General features: G+C 45.6%; 7 protein-coding genes across 7 annotated transcripts; 5 read left to right on the top strand and 2 right to left on the bottom strand.

The window, feature by feature from the left end:
* Positions 1-518: 518 nt before the first annotated feature.
* Positions 519-4,493, top strand: SERLADRAFT_448098 (uncharacterized protein; the record flags this gene model as incomplete). Its single annotated transcript, XM_007317098.1, has 26 exons — positions 519-822; positions 886-974; positions 1,032-1,183; positions 1,249-1,348; positions 1,413-1,474; positions 1,534-1,577; positions 1,626-1,699; positions 1,750-1,819; positions 1,877-1,950; positions 2,007-2,065; positions 2,126-2,164; positions 2,220-2,231; positions 2,295-2,363; positions 2,433-2,614; positions 2,676-2,818; positions 2,873-2,951; positions 3,009-3,244; positions 3,294-3,367; positions 3,421-3,487; positions 3,540-3,614; positions 3,671-3,730; positions 3,786-3,818; positions 3,880-3,944; positions 3,996-4,068; positions 4,124-4,150; positions 4,206-4,493. 25 exons carry the CDS (start codon positions 965-967, stop codon positions 4,232-4,234), a joined length of 1,908 nt encoding a protein of 635 aa, XP_007317160.1.
* An 817-nt stretch (positions 4,494-5,310) lies between these two features.
* Positions 5,311-7,540, top strand: SERLADRAFT_386404 (uncharacterized protein; the record flags this gene model as incomplete). The annotated part of the gene is given in 16 exon segments (XM_007317097.1): positions 5,311-5,589; positions 5,600-5,673; positions 5,732-5,824; positions 5,879-5,903; positions 5,979-6,060; positions 6,113-6,145; positions 6,203-6,214; positions 6,283-6,296; positions 6,348-6,456; positions 6,539-6,681; positions 6,735-6,792; positions 6,846-6,913; positions 6,968-6,978; positions 7,033-7,183; positions 7,237-7,275; positions 7,334-7,540. 15 exon segments carry the CDS (start codon positions 5,648-5,650, stop codon positions 7,454-7,456), a joined length of 987 nt encoding a protein of 328 aa, XP_007317159.1.
* Positions 7,541-8,975: 1,435 nt separating this feature from the next.
* Positions 8,976-10,340, bottom strand: SERLADRAFT_464689 (uncharacterized protein; the record flags this gene model as incomplete). Its single annotated transcript, XM_007317096.1, has 1 exon — positions 8,976-10,340. One exon carries the CDS (start codon positions 9,799-9,801, stop codon positions 9,517-9,519), a length of 285 nt encoding a protein of 94 aa, XP_007317158.1.
* A 610-nt stretch (positions 10,341-10,950) lies between these two features.
* On the top strand, positions 10,951-13,410 carry SERLADRAFT_436807 (uncharacterized protein; the record flags this gene model as incomplete). Its single annotated transcript, XM_007317095.1, has 6 exons — positions 10,951-12,260; positions 12,321-12,476; positions 12,533-12,624; positions 12,680-12,866; positions 12,925-13,093; positions 13,153-13,410. 6 exons carry the CDS (start codon positions 10,951-10,953, stop codon positions 13,408-13,410), a joined length of 2,172 nt encoding a protein of 723 aa, XP_007317157.1.
* Positions 13,411-13,879: 469 nt separating this feature from the next.
* On the top strand, positions 13,880-15,173 carry SERLADRAFT_436806 (uncharacterized protein; the record flags this gene model as incomplete). Its single annotated transcript, XM_007317094.1, has 10 exons — positions 13,880-13,913; positions 13,971-14,067; positions 14,128-14,191; positions 14,250-14,342; positions 14,401-14,513; positions 14,565-14,664; positions 14,715-14,820; positions 14,876-14,958; positions 15,013-15,095; positions 15,155-15,173. The coding sequence occupies 10 exons, from the start codon at positions 13,880-13,882 to the stop codon at positions 15,171-15,173; spliced, it is 792 nt and encodes a 263-aa protein (XP_007317156.1).
* A 505-nt stretch (positions 15,174-15,678) lies between these two features.
* SERLADRAFT_464680 (uncharacterized protein) lies at positions 15,679-17,299 on the bottom strand (the record flags this gene model as incomplete). The annotated part of the gene is made up of 11 exons (XM_007317093.1): positions 15,679-15,846; positions 15,904-15,912; positions 15,979-15,993; positions 16,046-16,128; positions 16,200-16,304; positions 16,381-16,509; positions 16,561-16,639; positions 16,700-16,858; positions 16,922-17,034; positions 17,086-17,163; positions 17,231-17,299. Coding segments are annotated over 10 exons (921 nt in total), but the record flags the coding sequence as incomplete, so codon positions are not given.
* Positions 17,300-18,180: 881 nt separating this feature from the next.
* Positions 18,181-19,017, top strand: SERLADRAFT_464678 (uncharacterized protein; the record flags this gene model as incomplete). The annotated part of the gene is made up of 3 exons (XM_007317092.1): positions 18,181-18,224; positions 18,280-18,641; positions 18,694-19,017. A coding segment is annotated over one exon (264 nt), but the record flags the coding sequence as incomplete, so codon positions are not given.
* Between the last annotated feature and the right edge of the window lie 188 nt (positions 19,018-19,205).

The following is a 19,205-nucleotide window of genomic DNA, read 5'->3' as shown; positions in this document are numbered from 1 at the left end:
TTTCACTGTCAATGTGCCTTTGCAACCGCAAGCTATTCTAGCCAGGTAACCTTCGTGACGCCCACCATTTCTTCTCTCAAGTGAGGGGAAATTTCTAGGAAGAATAGGGCACCAAACAGAGACCTCTGCATTGTCATGGTTGCGCCAACTGTCGTTGGAAAGCTGAAGTTGTCACACGTCACGGCGTTGTTCAGTATAGCAACAATCTGGCACATCGGCGCCGATTTCTTGTCGTTCTGCAGTACTGCAGACATGACTGTATGCTACCAGTGGCCATGGTTCTTACTTCTGAAATAATTATCGAGACCAATCTGACTTCAAGATTATCAGCTGGCAACAAGCTGGCACGAGTATTGTCGAATCTTGGGAGCGCCAACGAAAGCGTCACATTCATGGCGGCTGATATCTCGTCATTTATTGGTACATCCATTTTATAGCTCTGGACGTTCAAGTTCATTCTCTCGTTCGTACATACATTGTCTCTGGATATGATGGGATGTCCTCGGGGTTGCCGGGTTGGCAACACTAGCTACTATTTTCAGAACTGGATCAGGGTCCAGGTCCGAGTCTATGTGATTTCCATTGGAAACCATTGATTGATCTTTCCCGAACCACGAGCCAAGCAAAATTATCTTTCTTCCCAAGCTTTCTCTGCGGGGGTGCTAGTGGTTCTTGTATCAGGCAAATGGTCTTTTCCTTGAGTTCTACATCAAAAAATTTACGGACTCGCATCAGTGGATCTGGCTTCTGTTGATATCGATGCTATTCTTCTCTCGATTTACCGTTGTTTCCCGGAAAATGATGACAGTGGTGCGAAGATAGGTGAGCTTTCATCTGCTATCAAGGAAATGTCCGGTGCAGTATTGAAAATATGTCTGCCTTTAGAGGGACACTTTTAACTATTTTGGTAAGAACCTGATGGCACCGACCCGGCAAAAATACACTAGATCAAGCACACCGCATAATGCTACAAAGTTAGTCGTCCTTGCTTATCTAATTCAATATTTGATGAGTCGATATCTTGTAAATAGGGCAAAGTTATCTTTTGTTACAACTCACTACCACTATGCTTGTTACCGCACAAGACGCAATTGCAAAGACATATGATTTTGTGATCATTGGTGCGCAGCAAAGGCCCTCCCTTCTACCATTGTATTCATCTATGTTCACCGTGACACATCAGGTGGAGGTGTAAGTGATATGTCTCCTTATGTGCAGTGCAGTTTGTCTGATCTCTCCATCATCTAGACCGCAGGACTATGTCTGGCTGCAAGGTTGACTGAAGACCCCAATGTGACGGTGCTGCTTCTCGAGGCCGGGGTTGAGAATCTGGATGATCCAATGATTAGTTTGTCGTTTATATTGCCGCACAGACGCACTGTCCCTCATGGGCTTTTTTGCTATCTCCGCAGCACTCTCAGCTCAATATGGGTCACACTTTGGACAGAAAGCTTATGACTGGGGCTTTCAAACAGTGCGTAACGTTATGTACTGTCTAGACGGGACAGCTAGTTGACAAGCGCCAATCTATAGACCCCCCAGAAGTCTTGTGATGGTGCCCAATTTTTCTGGCCTCGGTATGTTGTTCATGTTTTAGTTATCAGCTGATTTTAATTTCCATACAGAGGCAAGCTCTTAGGTGGAAGTTCAGCTATCAACTTTCTTGTTTGGTCCAAGCCGCCTGCTTCGCACATTGACGGTATTTACTTCATTTCTGACCATTTACCAGCGTTCCTCAACGCATAGTAGACTGGGAGAAGCTGGGAAATCCTGGATGGAACTGGGCAAGCTATGATAAGTGTATGCAGAAGGTTGAGAAGTGAGTTACCTTACTGAATGATCCTGATACTGTACTCATCCGGCCGGATGCCTTCAGCTTTTTGTTACCTTCTCCCGAGGTTGAGAGCATGCTGGGTCTGGATTCTAAACAGTGGTTTGCAAACGCAAGTGGTGAGGATCTCTGTTCTGTGTCACGCTGAAGCCAGGTATTAATCTTCATTTTACAGCTCCCTTGAAGACAGGATACCCTGCTACCACAACGTCTGTAGAAATTGCAGCGTATAAGGTACATCATTTCTTTCTCTAGAGTCACTCCTTTGTCCAAGAATTACTTGAAATTTAACAGACCTTGTTAAACATGGGCATTCAACGTGCCGCAGACCCTGTAAGCCCAAACTAAATTCCAAGTCAAAATTTGCTGCTGACCAGTATCTTTGTAGATGAATGGTGATGTGAGCGCATATATTGACGTAACCAGGAATGGTGCGATACTAAAGTGTTGCATACACTTATAGCCCAATGGAGTCTTCTTTACTCCCAACTCTATTGACACTGTGACGCACACTCGTACATATGCTACAACGGTGGGTTATTCTATATCTGAGCTTGCTTGACAGCTGGAGGCTGATATTGGCAATCATGTGATGCCTTAGGCCTATTACTTGCCTAACATACACAGACCCAATTTTTCCGTTCTGGTGGCTGCTCATGTTACTCAAATTTTGACATCACAAGATGCACCAGGCTCCAAGGTGACAGCAACTGGGGTGGAGTTCATACACGGAGACCAGAAATATACCATCAACGCGAATAAAGAAGTGGTTCTCTGCGCTGGGTATGTCTTTTCGCTGCCTTGTTATGTCACAAGTCTTATGCAAGCATTGTTTGCATTACAGTGCCATTTCGTCACCTCATATACTTGAGCTTTCTGGCATCGGCAGGAAATCTGTCCTAGACTCAATCCAAGTGCCATTGAAGGTTGATTTACCAGGCGTTGGAGAGAACGTACAGGAGCATATGTTTGCGGGCGTCACTTATGGTAATAATGCTCCTTTATTTGAATGCCGCACTCTTGACTATATATCCGTTACAGAGCTTGCTTCATCTTTCCAGGAATTTACGCTTGACTTCATCCGCGATCCTGAGGTTGCGAAGCAGCATGCTGTTCTCCAGTATGATATGTCCGTCTTTCATGTCCTAACCAAGCTAACGCACGTTCATAATTGTAGCGCTGCAGGACAAGGTGTTTATACCATGGGTGTCACCGGGATGGCTTACACCCCTCTGAAGGCTATTACCGAACACTGTCAAACCATTTATGAAGCTGCCAAGGCGAAAGTTATCGAAAACATCTCTTCTTATCCCCCGGGTCTGTACGAACAATATGAGATGCAGCTAGAGCGTCTCATAAATGGGACCCCAATTTGTGAACTTATCATTTTCCCCGGTTTCTTGTCGTTTCCCAGTGTGTTTTACTATTATATCTTTTGCTTCCTTGGCTCACGTCCTTAAAGATCCTCCAACTCCTGGAAAGAATTACATCACAATCTGCCCTGCGCTTAACAACAACTTCTCAAGGGGAACCATTGTGCGTATTGTGTGTTTATCTATCGTGCGACATGCTCATGAGCGGATCTGAAGCATTCTGTCTCTTCTTCCCCTTTCGACAAACCGGCTTTAGACCCTCATTACTTTGAACAGGACGTTGGTCTGTCACTGTATTCTATATTCTGTGGCTCTATACTGACGTACGACATAAGATCTACAAGTGATGGTCGAAATCTTGAAATTTATCAGGAAAATGCCTGAGCATGCTCCGTTCAAGGATGTTTTAGGTCAGTCAGCAACGTCTAGTTCATCCTTCGTAGTTAATTCTAACTTTTCTCTCCAGCTTCTCCCTTAACAGAGGTCAATCCCGGTCCTTCGGTAGTGACAGATGACGACATCAGAGGTAAGCCATCCTGTCACATGGTAGTAATCAGATCATAATATTAATAAAAACATAGATCATCTGAAAAAGTGTCTCTCCACAACATTCCGTAAGTCTGAACAACATGAGAACTTCTATTTCGCGGTCACTTACGTTGCTCGCTTCGACAGATACTGCCGGATCTCTATCGATGTTACCGAAAGATAAAGGTGGGGTAGTCGATCATAATTTAAAGGTCAGTCCACTTTTCGCCATATTTTACACACACCGGCTGAATAAACCCTAGGTCTACGATACAACAAACATCCGTGTTGTGGATTTGTCCATTGTACCCGTCCTCTTCACTGCTCACCCCCAAGGCAAGCGTTTACGTCTCGATTGGTTATTTTGGCACTGACTTGAGATTCTTTCTAGCTACTGTATATATGATTGCTGAGAAAGGTTGGTTTATAACACAAATATTTGTTAGCTTGTCACTCTGATCTGAATTTCTTAGGTGCCGAAATCATCCAAGGACAAACCTAGAAATTAATCGAAACTTTATTGTACTGAGATGTAAAGCGCGTTATAGCGTGATAGGATGTCTGTTTTGCGTCGGAGGCTTGACCCGAAATCAAGTGATGTAATAAATGATAATATCGTAGGCTTTAATCAGGCCGCTATCTGCGCAATGGTTTTGTCAGCACGAAGGATCAGTGCTAATTCTCATTTGACTCTAATCTAAACAGCTATTCTTCTGATGGGCGACCTGAGCTCCACTACAAATGGACATAATGTGTGATTTGAAAAAAGATCCTCCGGGTTTCTGACTAGCCGGCTCGTCACTCGTGTGCATGAGAGAGAAGCTGAAATAACTTTGAGCGATGTGTCTCGCGTATAACTGTAAGGTTCAGATACGTCTGCTGCAACATATCAGCGAGTGCGCTTGACGTGATTGTCAGGATGTGAGGTGAGAGGAGTTAGCGTTCAGCCACAAAGAATCCTTGTCGCAGAGACGGTCGCTAAGCCTCATCGACAAAAAGCTGTTGCCAAACCAAATTCCGAGGAATCTGAAAGTATAGATAAATCGAACAACGGTATTACATTGGCAGATAGAAAATCTATAGTTAACACTGGTACTCGACGACACCTCGAAACGCAGTGATCACCGTTCTCGGATGTACCCGGTAGTCTGAAAGGACAATGCCGGCGTGGCGCCCTCAGCGAGGTGATACCGTCCACAGCCACGTGCGCTGATCATTATCCCGCCGCTGATCGCTCGACTGGGCAGTCATGAGACTACCATTTACATAACATAATGGAACTGGCGGGTCAGTAGCCTGTTTCTTGTGGGTTACAATCTATCATGGCTTGATGACTGATGCCTGATAAGTAACTTACCGTAGATCCACAGCTTGATCAAACATTCCGGTTTCACGTTCACTCGGATCAATCCTGACTCTTCGGCGGAGCGACCCTGTTACAATAACTCTGTCTCGATGGCCATCGCACAGCCGAGCTTTTTTTCAAATATCCCACCTTAATGGAGATAGTGTACCAGGTTTAATTTTGGACAGTGCATTACAAGCTTCTTAATTGCGGTGCTATAGCCGAGATGCACTGAGGTAACGGTGACCACATCCTGAAAGCGATTAACACTCCTGGACCCTTGCACTAACAGTGCTTGCTTGCTGTGACTAGGGGCTGACCTCGAGGTGTTTTACAGAGCAGCAGCAAAAAATCCACTTGCGTCGGGATAAATTTCTGCAGATTCTAGAAGCCTGGTGGACAATAGATTTATTCCCATCATCAAATGATGGGATAGAAAGCTGTACTAAAGCGTCGACCATTTCCAAATCTGCTCAGTCAGGGGACACTATAAGAGTCTACCACCGACATATTAGTAATGTTGCTGCATCTGTTCTTTACTGTGCACGAGAAAACCTGCAAGCTGCTCAAATGGCTCTTGGACCCGCTGAAGTAACGTCAGTATATTCTGTTGTGATTTATCTAGCCCATCAACTGATGCCCAACGCTTATCAGACATGGACCAATGTTCGTGGGCACGGTGTTGATGCTCGCGTTGTATGGCATAATGGTCACCCAGGCTTATCTATACTTCACCACGTACACGAAGTAAGCTCATGACAGAGTATCGAAAGGCGACGCAATATCTAATTAGTATGCAAGGGATCGAAAATGGATGAAGTTCTATGTATGTATCAACTGTGTCTACTTTCTATGCCAGCTGGGGTATTACCGACTGCACAGCTGATAAATTAACCAACAGGTTTTTATTCTGTTTATCGCAGTAACTCTGAAAGTTATTTTCAACATCATCTACCTCTACGATGCGTTGATAATTCATTATGGTGTGTCAAGTTTGATCCCTAGTCATTTTGGCTTATATTTATCACCTTTTAGATGACCCGGTATATTTGCAAAGTGCCACGTTGAGTAAGTGTGTTGATTCTACACAGTCTACCGTCGAATAACTGTTTCCCCCCCGTGCAGTGTTTAACACAGGTAAATGACACTCTGCTATAATATTGACACGTCCACGATTCTGATATATTTTCCTCAAACCATCAAAGACCCAGCAATGACGGTAGGCAATCAACTGTGTCACTCATCTTCAGGTCTCATATACTCCCTTTAGGGTATAATATCAACATACGTTCAATGTTTCTTTGCTTGGAGGGTCGGGGTGATCACTACGAAACGTTGGCTCGGTGGACTGATCGTCATGCTATCCTTCATCGGAGGACGTGAGTACTTTCTTCTTCTCCAAAAACGGCCGTAGTGGTTCATTAAATAGCATCATCTTACTGGTTAACCTTTTGGGCATAGTATCGGCCATCGCTTCTGCTGTCGCAGCTGGTTACATTCCGGTCTTTACAAGCTTTCAGAAATTCCAAGCCGCTGTGATTCTTTGGCTCGGAGGGTCTGTTTTAAGTGACATCTTCATCACAGTGTTACTCGTCTGGCATTTAGTAAGTTTCACTTGTTCATGTTATAGTAACCGTGGTTCGACCTCTCCTCGCAGAATCGTCGAAAGACAGGATTTTCCACGACAGATGATATCGTCAATCGCATCATTAGATGTAAGCTACGCTGATACGGTTACCCTTCAACTTGTCGCTAATATTCATCGCAGTGACGATTCAGACCGGAATGATCACCACCATCTTCGCATTCATCGATTTAATTTTATTCGTGACGGATGTAAGTCTGATTTGCGGCCTTGTATAGACACGTTATTGACGCCACTTAATTAAGCCCACCGGGCTGTACGTTTCTCATCACCTTTTTATTTTCCAGCGGGATAATTGACGTTCGCTTAGCCATCTCATCTTCAACTTCCCTCTTTGTGTTTTATACGCAAATTCCTTAATGTCGACTCTGAACTCGCGAGGAAGTTGGCGGTTCGTCCAGAACAAAGAAGGATTAAGTTCCTCCGGGCAGCAAACTTCAGCTATTGTTAGACCAGGAGGAGTGAGTAGCCTATTGATACGGTACACACTGTACAAAGTCTCATATTTTCACAGGCAAATACAAATGTCGTGCATTTGAAGACGAGACCAGAAGTAAGTAGTACCGCTCTGCTTGTTATGGGAAATGCTGACAAGAAATACACTCGCTCAGGTCTTCGTTCAAGTCGAATCACACCAAATGGTGGACGTAGCTGACAGCAAGGGCGACCTCTTCTCTGACGATATCCCCAAAATCCGGGACAGCACCAACTCCTCTGCCATTTCGCATGTATAATTAAGGAAGTGATACATAGCATTGTTTAAGTTTATCTTTCACTGACGTTTTCGAGTCTTTTCGCCAAAAGACCATCCCATCTTTTGTTTGTACCTTTGTTGTGAAATACAGTATCATATAGGAAGTAAATGTAATAGCCTCGTTTGCGACTGAATCTCCTGAGCTGGTCCTACGGTCAGCATACCTAGATTTCGAATAATGATGATGGTGAGTGCTTAATATTATGATCTGAACAGGTTTCAGGCGTTCCCTAAGTTGCGGTGTGTCGTGTGACACATACTCTTCGTCGGACTCGGACGTTTCAAGTTCACATAACGTCGACATGTCTAACTTGAATGACGGTTACGCATTCCATAGCTTTGCCATTTTAAACTTGCGTATCAGTCTACACTCCCAAGTTGGCACTAATACTATATGATGCTATCAGTCCTATGTCACGGTTACGCGTCATAAATCAGTGACAACCTTACGTATTAGCAGTGCAGGGTACTGCAGGCAGATTGTCGAGTTGCACTGCGACGGTTGTCGTCAGCATGAAACTCCTCAAAATTGACGTGCGTGAATCCGATCATCCACTGGCAGTCAATGAATTATTATGGCAGCGTGTTCTCCAATACATGGCACTATAATGGTGTACCATTGTCAGGTGTATGTATTGTACAAATCTGCATATTTTCGGCCAAACTCATGCATGAACTGTTCGTCCCAAAAGTAGTGCGGGGACGTATTATTAACCGCGCGCTGTCGTCTCTTCCTAGAAATCTGCCAGCCAACTGTCCCTGTAATTGATCGCTCTTCACAATTATGTTTGTTGACCGGAGACACTAAAGTTTGCCGCGCTATACTTGATTGGCGCACTGAAGTAGGCGGTACAAGTTGCCAATAATGGTGTTGCATCTCCATCAGGTATGTTGTATCATGGTGGCGATGTGTCGCCCATGGAGCATTCATAGGTCTCTGACTTACTAGGACGTACTACGAGGTGATCGGTGAGCATTGCATGTCGTTCATCCTGCTACTAGTGTCTGTTCGACATTATGTCAGGCCGGTGCTTCATAGGTGCGTCGCAATATTTATCCCTATTTTGATGTTTTACATTCCAGTATGATTTTGAAGACTAAGAGCTAGTCCTAGTAAGTCCGCACTGTGGCATTGATGTTTTATATTCCATTATGATTTTGAAGACTTAGAGCTAGTCCTAGTAAGTCCGCACTGTGGCGTGTAAAAAGAAGTAATAAACATGCTGATGAAGTTCGTGCTAGTGTCCTATTAGCAGACCATCGATGATGCCATAGCCACGATAGCTGAAGGGCTGAAAAGCGACAAACTTTTGGTATATAATTATATAGATTTGGATTTGTACGAAGATTTCAAATATACCACTCTTCTTTACTTCATCTGTTTAATTGCACGTCTGTACTCTGAATTTTGACATTGGTGATCAACTGCTGTGCATAATTGACCCACACAAGTCTTCGTACGCTCCGAGAATGCCAGGTCGTGATCTACTTCGACTGTTACTAGCTCCCCATCGACAGTATTAGTGGTGGTCCAAGCAATAGCCACATCGGTACCCAGAGGACCAGGCTGCACAATCGTTCTCATCGACTGCTTTTCGTACCGTATACTCGTTTCAGGCCAATGTTTGCTCTTCGTGCTCAATTTTTTGACCGAGGACCAAATGAGCACTATAAACCGAAGCAGAATTGCCAATCGGGAAGGGTATGGCATCCAAGTCGGCAAACTTGTTTGCAAGCCACGGTTCCGAGTTTTGCTCCTTTCAAAGTCAACAAATTTGCGGGAAGGCACCGGTTCGGCTGGTGGGTGCCCTGAGATGATAATCCAGATTTCATTAAAGAAACAGCTCGATGCATCAATGGTGGTTCTGTGGAAATAAGAGAGGACGGTGGGAGTGTTGGACCAGAAGACCTCGGAAAATACTATTTGTCATGTACCCTCCTCGAAGAAGGCAGTGCGCAAAATTCAAAGACGCGAGATAACACCGTCCAGTGCATGAACAAGAGTGTCAATGTCAGTGTGTGCTGTCCAAAGTTCGTGGGTCACGGACCACGGACCACTGGAATGCTCTCTATGTGTGGTAGTGCATCCTCTACGTCATCATTGGTAAGACCACGGATACGTAGGACCTTATTTAAGGCGGCTTGGGCGAAAGCCAATTCATGCCCGTTGTAGGTATCCGTTGATACAGAACTTTGTCTCCTAGGATGCGAAAGCGACAGCTGGTCCGAATAGGAGCCTAGAGCTGTGACGAGTGTATGTTTATAAATGGCCGAGTAGGACACCACTCCAAGCCCAAATTCAGCCTGAAAAGAAGCTAAGAGCATTGAAAGGGGAAGGAATGTAACCCCAATTCGATAAGGTCTTTCATTTTTGGATACGAGCTTCAGTATAGTTCCATACTGGGATATTTGATCCTCGACTCCGGCCAGAGGGGCGGGTGGTTCGAGAGGCACATGCGAATCCAGCCTTGACAACTGCGAGGACAGGTACTATGAGAAGAGTCGAACGAGGGACAGAGATTGCGACGTGGGGAGTGAGGTAGTCGTCCTGGACGGCGATGGAGTTGGGATATAGTGTTATATGCTGATAAAAGTGATAATCGAGACTGTCCATGATAACGGATTAAGGAAGAACCTTTAACTTGATCTGAGTTCAGCGACTGAACATTTCACACAAGTGCAGTTCAGCGCTCGGGAGGTGTACCGAATACAGGCAGCCAACCGACACGAATACCAAGTTATAACAACTGTGATCCTGATGGGCGCGTCTAGAGGCCATCGAGTACCACAAATTGCATGTTCAAGACTTCCGTTGAGCCCAAAAGATGTTGTAGAGCGCCAAAACTGATAAAGCTTAGTGAGATGGACTGGGAAACTGTTGGTACAGTTCTGTCCGCGAAAAAAGAGTGCCAGACAACTTCCTAAAATGGAAGTCTGTCGAATTGACACATCTTCGTAATATCACTGCCTCACTATTCAGATAGAATATTCTTTGTCTTTGACCGAACGAATCTGTATTGATACTCCAAAGAAACTGTCCATCAAGTACTAAGTGTAAAATTGATAAAACAAAAACATATCAGACAATCCAGTTTTGGGACCCCGGAAGCTACCCCAATCCTGGGAGTCGGTGCCAGGCGGGATTTTGGCCCCTTGTAGAACCTCTGATTTTCAGTCACAGTTCACTCGCGTAGCTCGCCGTTCCTTGTCACTCCTTTTGCCTTCTGCCAGCGCGACGTGCACGTCGTCTGTTCTGCTTTCAGGTTATCGGGACTCGTGGTGGAGGTGCATCGACGTTCATTTCTCATATCTCGTAATCAAAACGGTGCCCTCGCGTTCACCATTCACCCACTTGGCTTCACCACAACGAAGGAAAGAGGTTGTTGCAATATTTGAGTGGATTGAACTACCTTTTGTGTCGACTATCTGCTTCTCTTGCATAATTTGGAGGCTTCGGAGAATACGATGGCTACAATGCATCGACGCAAATCCAGCAAAGAAGAGGACGAGAATCTGCTCATACTTTCAAATGGGCCTACTCCCTCTAACGAAAATGTTCCAGCGAATATCCATATTCAAGTAAATGGTCAAAGTCAGACAGATGGCCTTATACCTCCCACAACATCTCGTAGCCGCGTGAGCTCAAGTCCCGCAGGATTACATGCTCATAGCCATTCATCTTCCCAATTACATCCAAATCAGCTTCCTCCTCTTCGTACAGGTCTGCCATTTCCACGCCAGCCTAGCACAAACGGTACAACCAGCCATCCAACGTCACCATTCCGTAACTCCTTCTCGATACCACCACAGCCTCACCTCACTCCAAGCTCTCAATCAAATTCACACACGCGTTCGCATTCGCATTCTCGCACCCGTTCTGTCTCTGGACCATTCGTTCCAACTTTGCCCTCACCTCTTTCAACGTCATTTCCACATGTCCATCAGCCTCAATTGCATCCCCCAACCAGCAATGGATCATATGCTTTCCCTACGGCGGGGAACAGTCCTGAGTTGTCCTCGAATGCAAGTCTCGGTATGGCCTCAGCTCCTGCACATGGCAGGCGCCATTCAAGGCTCCACTCTCGTAATCTCTCTATCTTCTTCCCTCGTCCCGGTTCACTTCCGCACTCGACGATCGCAGAGGACGGCGTAGAAGCAGACAGACCGCCCGATGTAGAAGCACCAATCACCCTTATGCCATCTGCACAGTCTGAACCTCTTATCAATGGTTCACAAAAGCGTTTAGGCGACGGATTTACCTTCGGTGCGCGTCCACCCAATTCGGTATCTCTTGATTCCGTACATTCGGCAGTTGGTGGTACACGTAGGGGACATCATCACAAGCATTCCCTTTCCCATAACTTTTTCTCTTTCCTCGAGCCAGGTTCTCAGCCGTCCGCTGCGGATTTGCACACTTCGCCGACGCCAGTCCCTACTTCACCATGGAGTCCCGTATCCACCATCTCTCGCTCCGCCAGTTCCTCGACTACATCTCTAGTCCCGAGTGCTTTAGATGGGCCGCGTCTCAGGACTACATCAGACAGCTCGGAAGTCGAGCACCGCGACGTTCCGCCTTCAGTGTCTACTTCTGCCGCTGTGATCGCTGTAGCGCAGTTCTTCTTGGGTGCGTGGGTATGGGTTTCAGGCCAGCAAATTGGCTCGCTGGCGTGTACGGGTCTGGGGTACTGGATTGTATTCGATGCTTTTGGAATTTCTCTGGCCGAAGTTGTACCTGGATACCTTGCAGGGAACGATTTACAGTCCAAGGTACGGAGACCCTATGGGTAAGTCACCCGATGACCTGCCAAGTTGCTCTGAGGCTTACTTGTGCATATCTTTCGTAGCAATGGAAGGGTCGAGACAGTGTTTATGTTCGCTCAGTCGGTATACTTGATGTTCGCTTCGGTGTACGTTTGCAAAGAGACTGTGGAGCACTTACTTTTATCCGCTGGGGAAGGTCATCACCATCATCATGGAGACGAACTCGCGGATAATTTGGGGTGAGCATAATTTTATCACTAAATATGAAAGTGTAATCAAATTTATCGCGCTACAGGATTGAATTTCCTGTTCTTCTTGTATTTATCACGCTCATTTCATTGCTGGGCACTTCGCTGTCGTTTAACCACCATTCGAAGCTAGTCAACAGTAAGTTTTCTACCTTGTCTTCTTCGAAATATACCCAAGTTGAATTGCAATTCAGTTGCGGGCAATCACCTTTCATCACCTCTTTCTATCATTCGCTCCACTTTGAAACCATACCCGTCATCATCAACTTTTATCCATCCCTTGCCTACATCCCGTGCTGGGATGTTGCTCTCCAATCCGTTCGCTGTCGCACCTATAGTATTTTGCATATCAATCCTTCTATTTGCTGCATTTCTCCCTTTGTGAGCATCTTCGTTCTCAATAGTCTGTAATATACATTAACCTCACATGGTAACGCAGATCGCAATACCGTCCATTTGACTTGGGATTAGCATCCGTAGAGGCATTGCTGACCTTCAATGTGGCGTACAAGGCCTGCGTGGTTCTGGGTACGGTCCTGCTCCAAACGTCTCCAGATCGCAGCCTATCAGGAGTCAGGATGGATGCCTTCACACGTGCTTTACGAGAGGTTCGTTGTACTTCTCTACCTTTTGAATCCGCCTAATTAATGCTTCCTTTCCTTCCTAGGTCGAAAGACATCACCAAGTCTTGCATCTCCCCACACCACACGTCTGGCAATTGACACCTACTCAGCAACACGCACCTGCAAAATCACTCGTTGTAACGCTCGAATTGCACGTACGCAATGACTTGAGTGATAGTGATGTGCTTGAGCTCACGCGTTGGGCATGGGAGCGCGTGGTGAGTGCATTGAGGCTTGGGTCGAGGAGTGTAGGAGATTTGAGAGAGGAGGCAGAAGTTACTGTTGGCGTGGTTCGGGAGTAAGAGGCGTGGTTCGAGGTATATCTTATGGTTTTGCTGGGCGCGTTCATTTATCTTGTTATATACCCTTTGTCTCTTAAAAGCACTCACATGATCTTCACTCTGGACCGTACCATTGTGGCGTTGGCGCCTTTGGTTCCTAGCAAGCACAAACAAAGATATAGGATGTTTCTCGAACACGTGGCCTCGATTTCGAAGTTTCGTTTCGGTGTGACTTGTGGTAGCTTGTGGTTTCGAACAGTGGAATGCATCTATGACGTCGATGGTAATCGTACGTCACCAATTGCACCAATTGCAAGGTATGCGCGCTTGACAGGTGGCCGTATAAGAAGACCTACTGGAAACTTGTGGTCTCCGTTTCCTCCTTCCTCTCTTGCCCTCAACAGTTCACCTTGAATCAAGGTTTTGGACGAGTGCCGTATCCAGCCCTTACAACTTAAGTTACTAAAGTAGAGCCTTCACCTTGCTCAGAATGTCGCCCAAGGGATTTGTGTTTGACTTCTCCGGTATGTTCGTTTTCGTTAATCAAATTTTTACCCATTGATCTACTATCTATCGCGTAGACAAATGTATCATTGTAACAGGAGGAAATCGAGGTATCGGTTATGCGTTCAGTAGGGCCATGGCCCAGGCTGGCGCCAGGGTTGCAATTATCTACAGGTTGGTCGCGTCCAACAGTTCTCAGATTTTTAACTGGCCTCATACGTCTGGATCTGCTAGGAGCTCCAAGGATGCGCCCGAAATCGCAGAAAAGCTGAGCAAAGAGTTTGACGTAAAAATCAAGGTGAACTTCATTCTCCTTTGCTTTCCACTACATATTATATTGATCAAGGAACGGTCAGGCTTACCAATGTAACGTCTCTGATGCTGAGAAGACTACCGAGACATTCTCGACAATCGATAAGGAGCTAGGACCTGTTACTGGACTAATCGCGGTTGGTGAAGCTTACTGTGGCTGCAAAGCTTACGATAACCGTATATATGCGCCAATAGAACGCCGGTGTCTCTGTGGTGAAGCCGGCTCTCGAATTAAACAGTGAAGATTTTCAACAAGTATTCAATGTGAACGTCCTTGGGGTGTTCAACAGTGCTCAGGCAGCTGCAAAGTATGTCCCTGTCCTTAAATCCATAGTAGCATATAATAGAATTCTATATAGGCTATGGGTCCATTCGAAGCGTGGCGGGTCTATCGTGATCACCTCCTCAATGAGCTCACAAATAATCAACCAAGTGGCTCCGAATAAAGCTCTGACTCAGGTCTGCGATTTCTCCCTTGAACTTCGTACCATCTATATCTGTCTTGATAGGTTTTCTACAACTCCTCGAAAGGTGCAGTCTCTAATCTAGCAAAAGGTCTCGCAGCAGAGTGGGCCCAATACAATATTAGGGTCAACACCGTTTCCCCAGGATACGGTTTGTTTTTTATTCCCCTTTCCCTTCTTACACCACCCTGACGATTTTTACGCAGTAAATACGGACCAAACTGCGCACATGGATAAGAAAATTCGCGAGCACCAGGCATCTAATTTACCACTAGGTCGTTTTGCAGAGGTATGTGTATTTGTCTTGATGAATGATCCTTGCTTACTGGCATTCAATGATTAGCCTCACGAGATGGCTGGTCAAGCCATCCTTCTTCTCTCCGATCATGGCAGCTATATGACTGGCGCTGAATACTTTGTCGATGGGTCAGTCTTCATCTTCACTGTTGCGAATACTCCAGTTGACGCCCGTTACTGTACTTCAGTGGCCAGCTTGTTTGGTAAATATATAAAATGCTACACTCCGTAAACTGGCTGGTCTACTATAACAAGAAAATGGTAAAAGATAAAGTAATCAATCTAAATTACAATCCTTGCATGTAGAACATGGAAGTGATCATTTGCGGTTAGTGCGAGGCTCCAATTTAAGTATTTTAAAACGATGCTGCGTTAGCATTGAATACATCACCCCCTTATTGAAAGATTGTATTATCCCTCGCCACTCTCGAGAATATCGTCACGTCGACTACACAACGATGAGATCAAGTTCGTTTTCCATTGCAGGAAATAAAAGTCGGGAGTCGCAATGTTTGAAGTGTCCAAGCAGCCAAAGTTAAAATAGCTTGCCCGATCTAAAAACAGCAGAAGGTAGAGCAAAAAGCTGGACCTAGACTGCAGAGAAAGTCTCGTTTTTCCACTTCCCGCTGTCTGAATCACTGTTCAGCTCGATTTCTCCGTCGGGGAACCCATCGATATGGGTATGAACCGTTTGCTGTAGTGATACCTGGACACCGCCTTCTGGGAAGGGACAGTGGTTTGAGCCAGGATATAGTGACTCCGTTGGTCTCGTGCTAGACCTGGCGGTTATACGATGGCGTATGGAAGAGATGGTACCTTTCGCATGATATGAGTCTCCGTGACTGACTCCCATGCCTACGCGGACAATGACGGACGAGAACTAGGGGTTAAATCGTTCTGAGATCAAAGCACGTTGCAAGAGGCGCCCGAAACTCACCACTATGCCCTTTATGTCCGTTGAATGATTAGGGTCAGTATAGATCTCTAGGTCAACTCAGGGATAATATCTTACAATGACAGGGGAAATCTGTTTGGAGCCATGTCAATACATAGAAGTTCACAAGTAAAAGTTCACTTACGCTATTCAAAAATATGAACATAGCTGGCGAACCGCTCGTATAAGTTGCAATCATGACAACCAGGACTGCAGAGTAGACGGAGCCTTTTTTTTCGAAAGGAGCGAAAGCTCTGTCAAGACGACGGACATATTGACAATGAATAGAATGAGCGAACCTGACTCGACGATGATAGCCACGACACGGGACAAGTCGTTTTCGTTTCCCTTTGCAAAAGGCGCGACGGCCCTTTGTATTCTCCAGATTTTGTAAGCAATCAAAGCTATCATAAAAAATAATAAAAAAGCGAGCTGGCATAAGAATGTTGCTCATCACGATTAGATAGGGAAAACACGCACTAGTACAGATTACGTTCATAGCAAGGGTGATAGAGTAGAATGTTTTGACGCGTACAGAGAGCGCGTCAGCGAATACATTCTCCCCTGGGAGTACTAAACTTAATGTGTACACCCAGAATATGCCGATGGCTGGAGAGCACTGATCAAAACCAGATGTAAGACCCATGATACCAGACATACCAATATCGGCGAGGAAAAGCATAAAAGGGATTGTGGTGATGAGGTAGCTCCTACCCCAGACGATAAAAGAACGGTACAGCTTGGAAAATAATCAATGTGAGAATTTTTTTTGATGAGGCTGACATATTTCATCACTCACAATGAATGCATCGGATACAACAGTGACAGCTACATAAGTTCCACTTTTGAAAACGTTCTCCCAAGTATCATACAAACCATAGTAATATAGGGGGAAGTTTGGTGTCGCCTCGTCGGAGGTAAAAGCTATCATATTGCGCAGAATGTCGATGACCAAGTGCTGCAATATGAACAAGATTGAGCTGAGATTAATATTACGAATATTTATCAAATAATTACTGACCATGGTGACGAGGACGAATAGCGACACTGCTGTGCCTTGCAGATAAAAGCTAGGTCTTGAGCTTCTCTTGCGTAGGACAGTCACGCATTGGTTGAATACCATCAAGTAGACACCTGTTGAGATGTCAACGCGCTGATCCAAGCCCACCAAAGCTGTTCACGTACCATAAGCTAGCGACTCCAAGAAAACACCGGTGAGCTCAGCCTTTGGTATGGTCAACGTCATGGTGGTCCACTATGTGTCTGAAACGGCATACGGAGGGTGAGACTAAAGGGATTCATGAACGAATGGTTGTGCTATTATACATACCTTTGGCAGTCGCACGATCTAAGAGACACCCACGATGCTGCCTTGCGGAGACGAAGATAAACCGGCCTTAGGGAATTTTGCGGGATAGACGATTTATAACGAAAAGGTCCGCCTTCACAATTACCAATGACCCAATCTGAGAAGCGGCGTGGGTCGGGGAAAGGTTGTCAGAACGAGTTCGTGGAAGGTTGATGGTATCAATAGACACGGACTCACATAGGAAAGACCGAGTGTGATGCAGTATGGTACAGGCCGTCGGGTGAAAGAAAGGAAGACCCAAGATTACAAGAGAGGGTGCTCAGACGGCAAGGTGTGAGAAGGTTGATCCACTGCAGGATGGCTTTTCGGGACCTAGAGAGGCATGCCCATATGTGTATGCAGGGTGCTTTCCTATAATAAGCCTTCTGTACATGTATAAGAAGTCCTGCTGCCATTATAGGAGGCTCACCTCCTTTTACTACCAGGGTCTTGATCTGAACCCTAAAGGCCTCAGGCCTCAACAGACTTGATCCGTACTCAAAAGTCAACTGTCACATGCAAGTACCACATCAATCAATTTGTGCTGTCTAACTTGGCGCGCAAAAGGGAGCACTGGGATAGGTCGTGAAAAACACAGACAGAAGCAAGCCCAAGATATTGACCATGTGAACAAGGCCACTGTTATGTGTGTTTCGAAGCTTGACTCGTGAGCAGCAAAAGCCTCCTTGCACTCTTGGTCTCTGCCAATCAACTCACGTGGCGGTCCTAGCCGACTTCCGACGAAATGCCGAAGCGGGGCAAAACATGCCGAGAGTTCTTTTCGAATATTTCCGTCAGGATGTAGCCGCAGTACAGCGGAAGAACGAGGTCCCGGTTTTCGATGCTGCCCTTATGACTTTCAGAGGACAAATCTGCGGATACTACCAAAACTTTTTATTAGAAAAATCAATTCTCGTAGACCTGGACTTACAATCGTCATGGATGTGGGCACTTTGAAATGTAGTGCTAACAACAGGTGCACTATTTTCAAATATTGCGGTTGCAGTTGGCCAACACCCCTCTTCCCACAGCCTCCTTTTCCTCCGAGACGACAGGATGGAATGTTCAGAATGCCACCGCAGGAACATTACACCGGTAGGTCATAGCTGGGAATTTCTTTTCCCTGATGAATTTTGTGTTGCTCGACAATGAAAGAGGTCAAAAAGTCATCATCTCAATAATGAATCGACCCTTGCAAAAGCCTGAGTCCGAGGGGCAAGCCTGAGTGGCAGTGGCTGCACGGCCAATGAGAAAAACACGACCGTAACTCAGCGACACTCCGATTTCGTGACTTCTTGCCTCTGACGACATCACTATGTTTTCTGCAGATCCATCATTCCTCTACTCGTATATATATGTGATGGTGAGAGAAGGAACATTATCTTTATTTTAGGTGAGAGTCAATTCATAGCTTCTTACTCTGTATGTCTGATTTTCACGTTAAGGTTTCAATTATTGCATACGTGGTGGAACAAGTGGATTCTCACTATCGTGTCAGAGGCCATGTTTCTCCGCCGGCAAACTTCCTTTTCTCAGCTGGCATGCTTGATTCGTTTCTTACTGCAGAGGAGCACGCACCGACGCCTTCAATCTGTTGCAAACGCCGCAATACACAGTATGGTGCAGGCTTGGTACCCCGGCCAGGACGTCAATCCAACTGCCACAATGTCAAATGAGGCCGTCGTCCCTTGTATCATGCTCACCGGCAGCCTACCCGTGTACGATCTCATTCTCCCCATACGAACACCCAATAAGATTTTCTTATTTGTGCCGGAAGTTCATTTGATCGCTTTGTTTGTTATGTGCGTACATTGTAATTAAATCGGCACATAAATTACCGGCCCCATTCCATTCCATCTATCAGACAATCACATCTGTCCACGATGACTCAGGGCAAGTTGATGATATCCACACGTATTCACAGTCATCGTTAACAAGGATGCATGATGAGTCTGCT

The sequence above is a fragment of the Serpula lacrymans genome, assembly GCF_000218685.1.
Source record: "Serpula lacrymans var. lacrymans S7.9 unplaced genomic scaffold SERLAscaffold_5, whole genome shotgun sequence".
NCBI lineage: Eukaryota > Fungi > Basidiomycota > Agaricomycetes > Boletales > Serpulaceae > Serpula > Serpula lacrymans.
The sequence above is the reverse complement of the archived record's forward strand: the minus strand, read 5'-3'. Positions and strand labels throughout refer to the sequence as shown.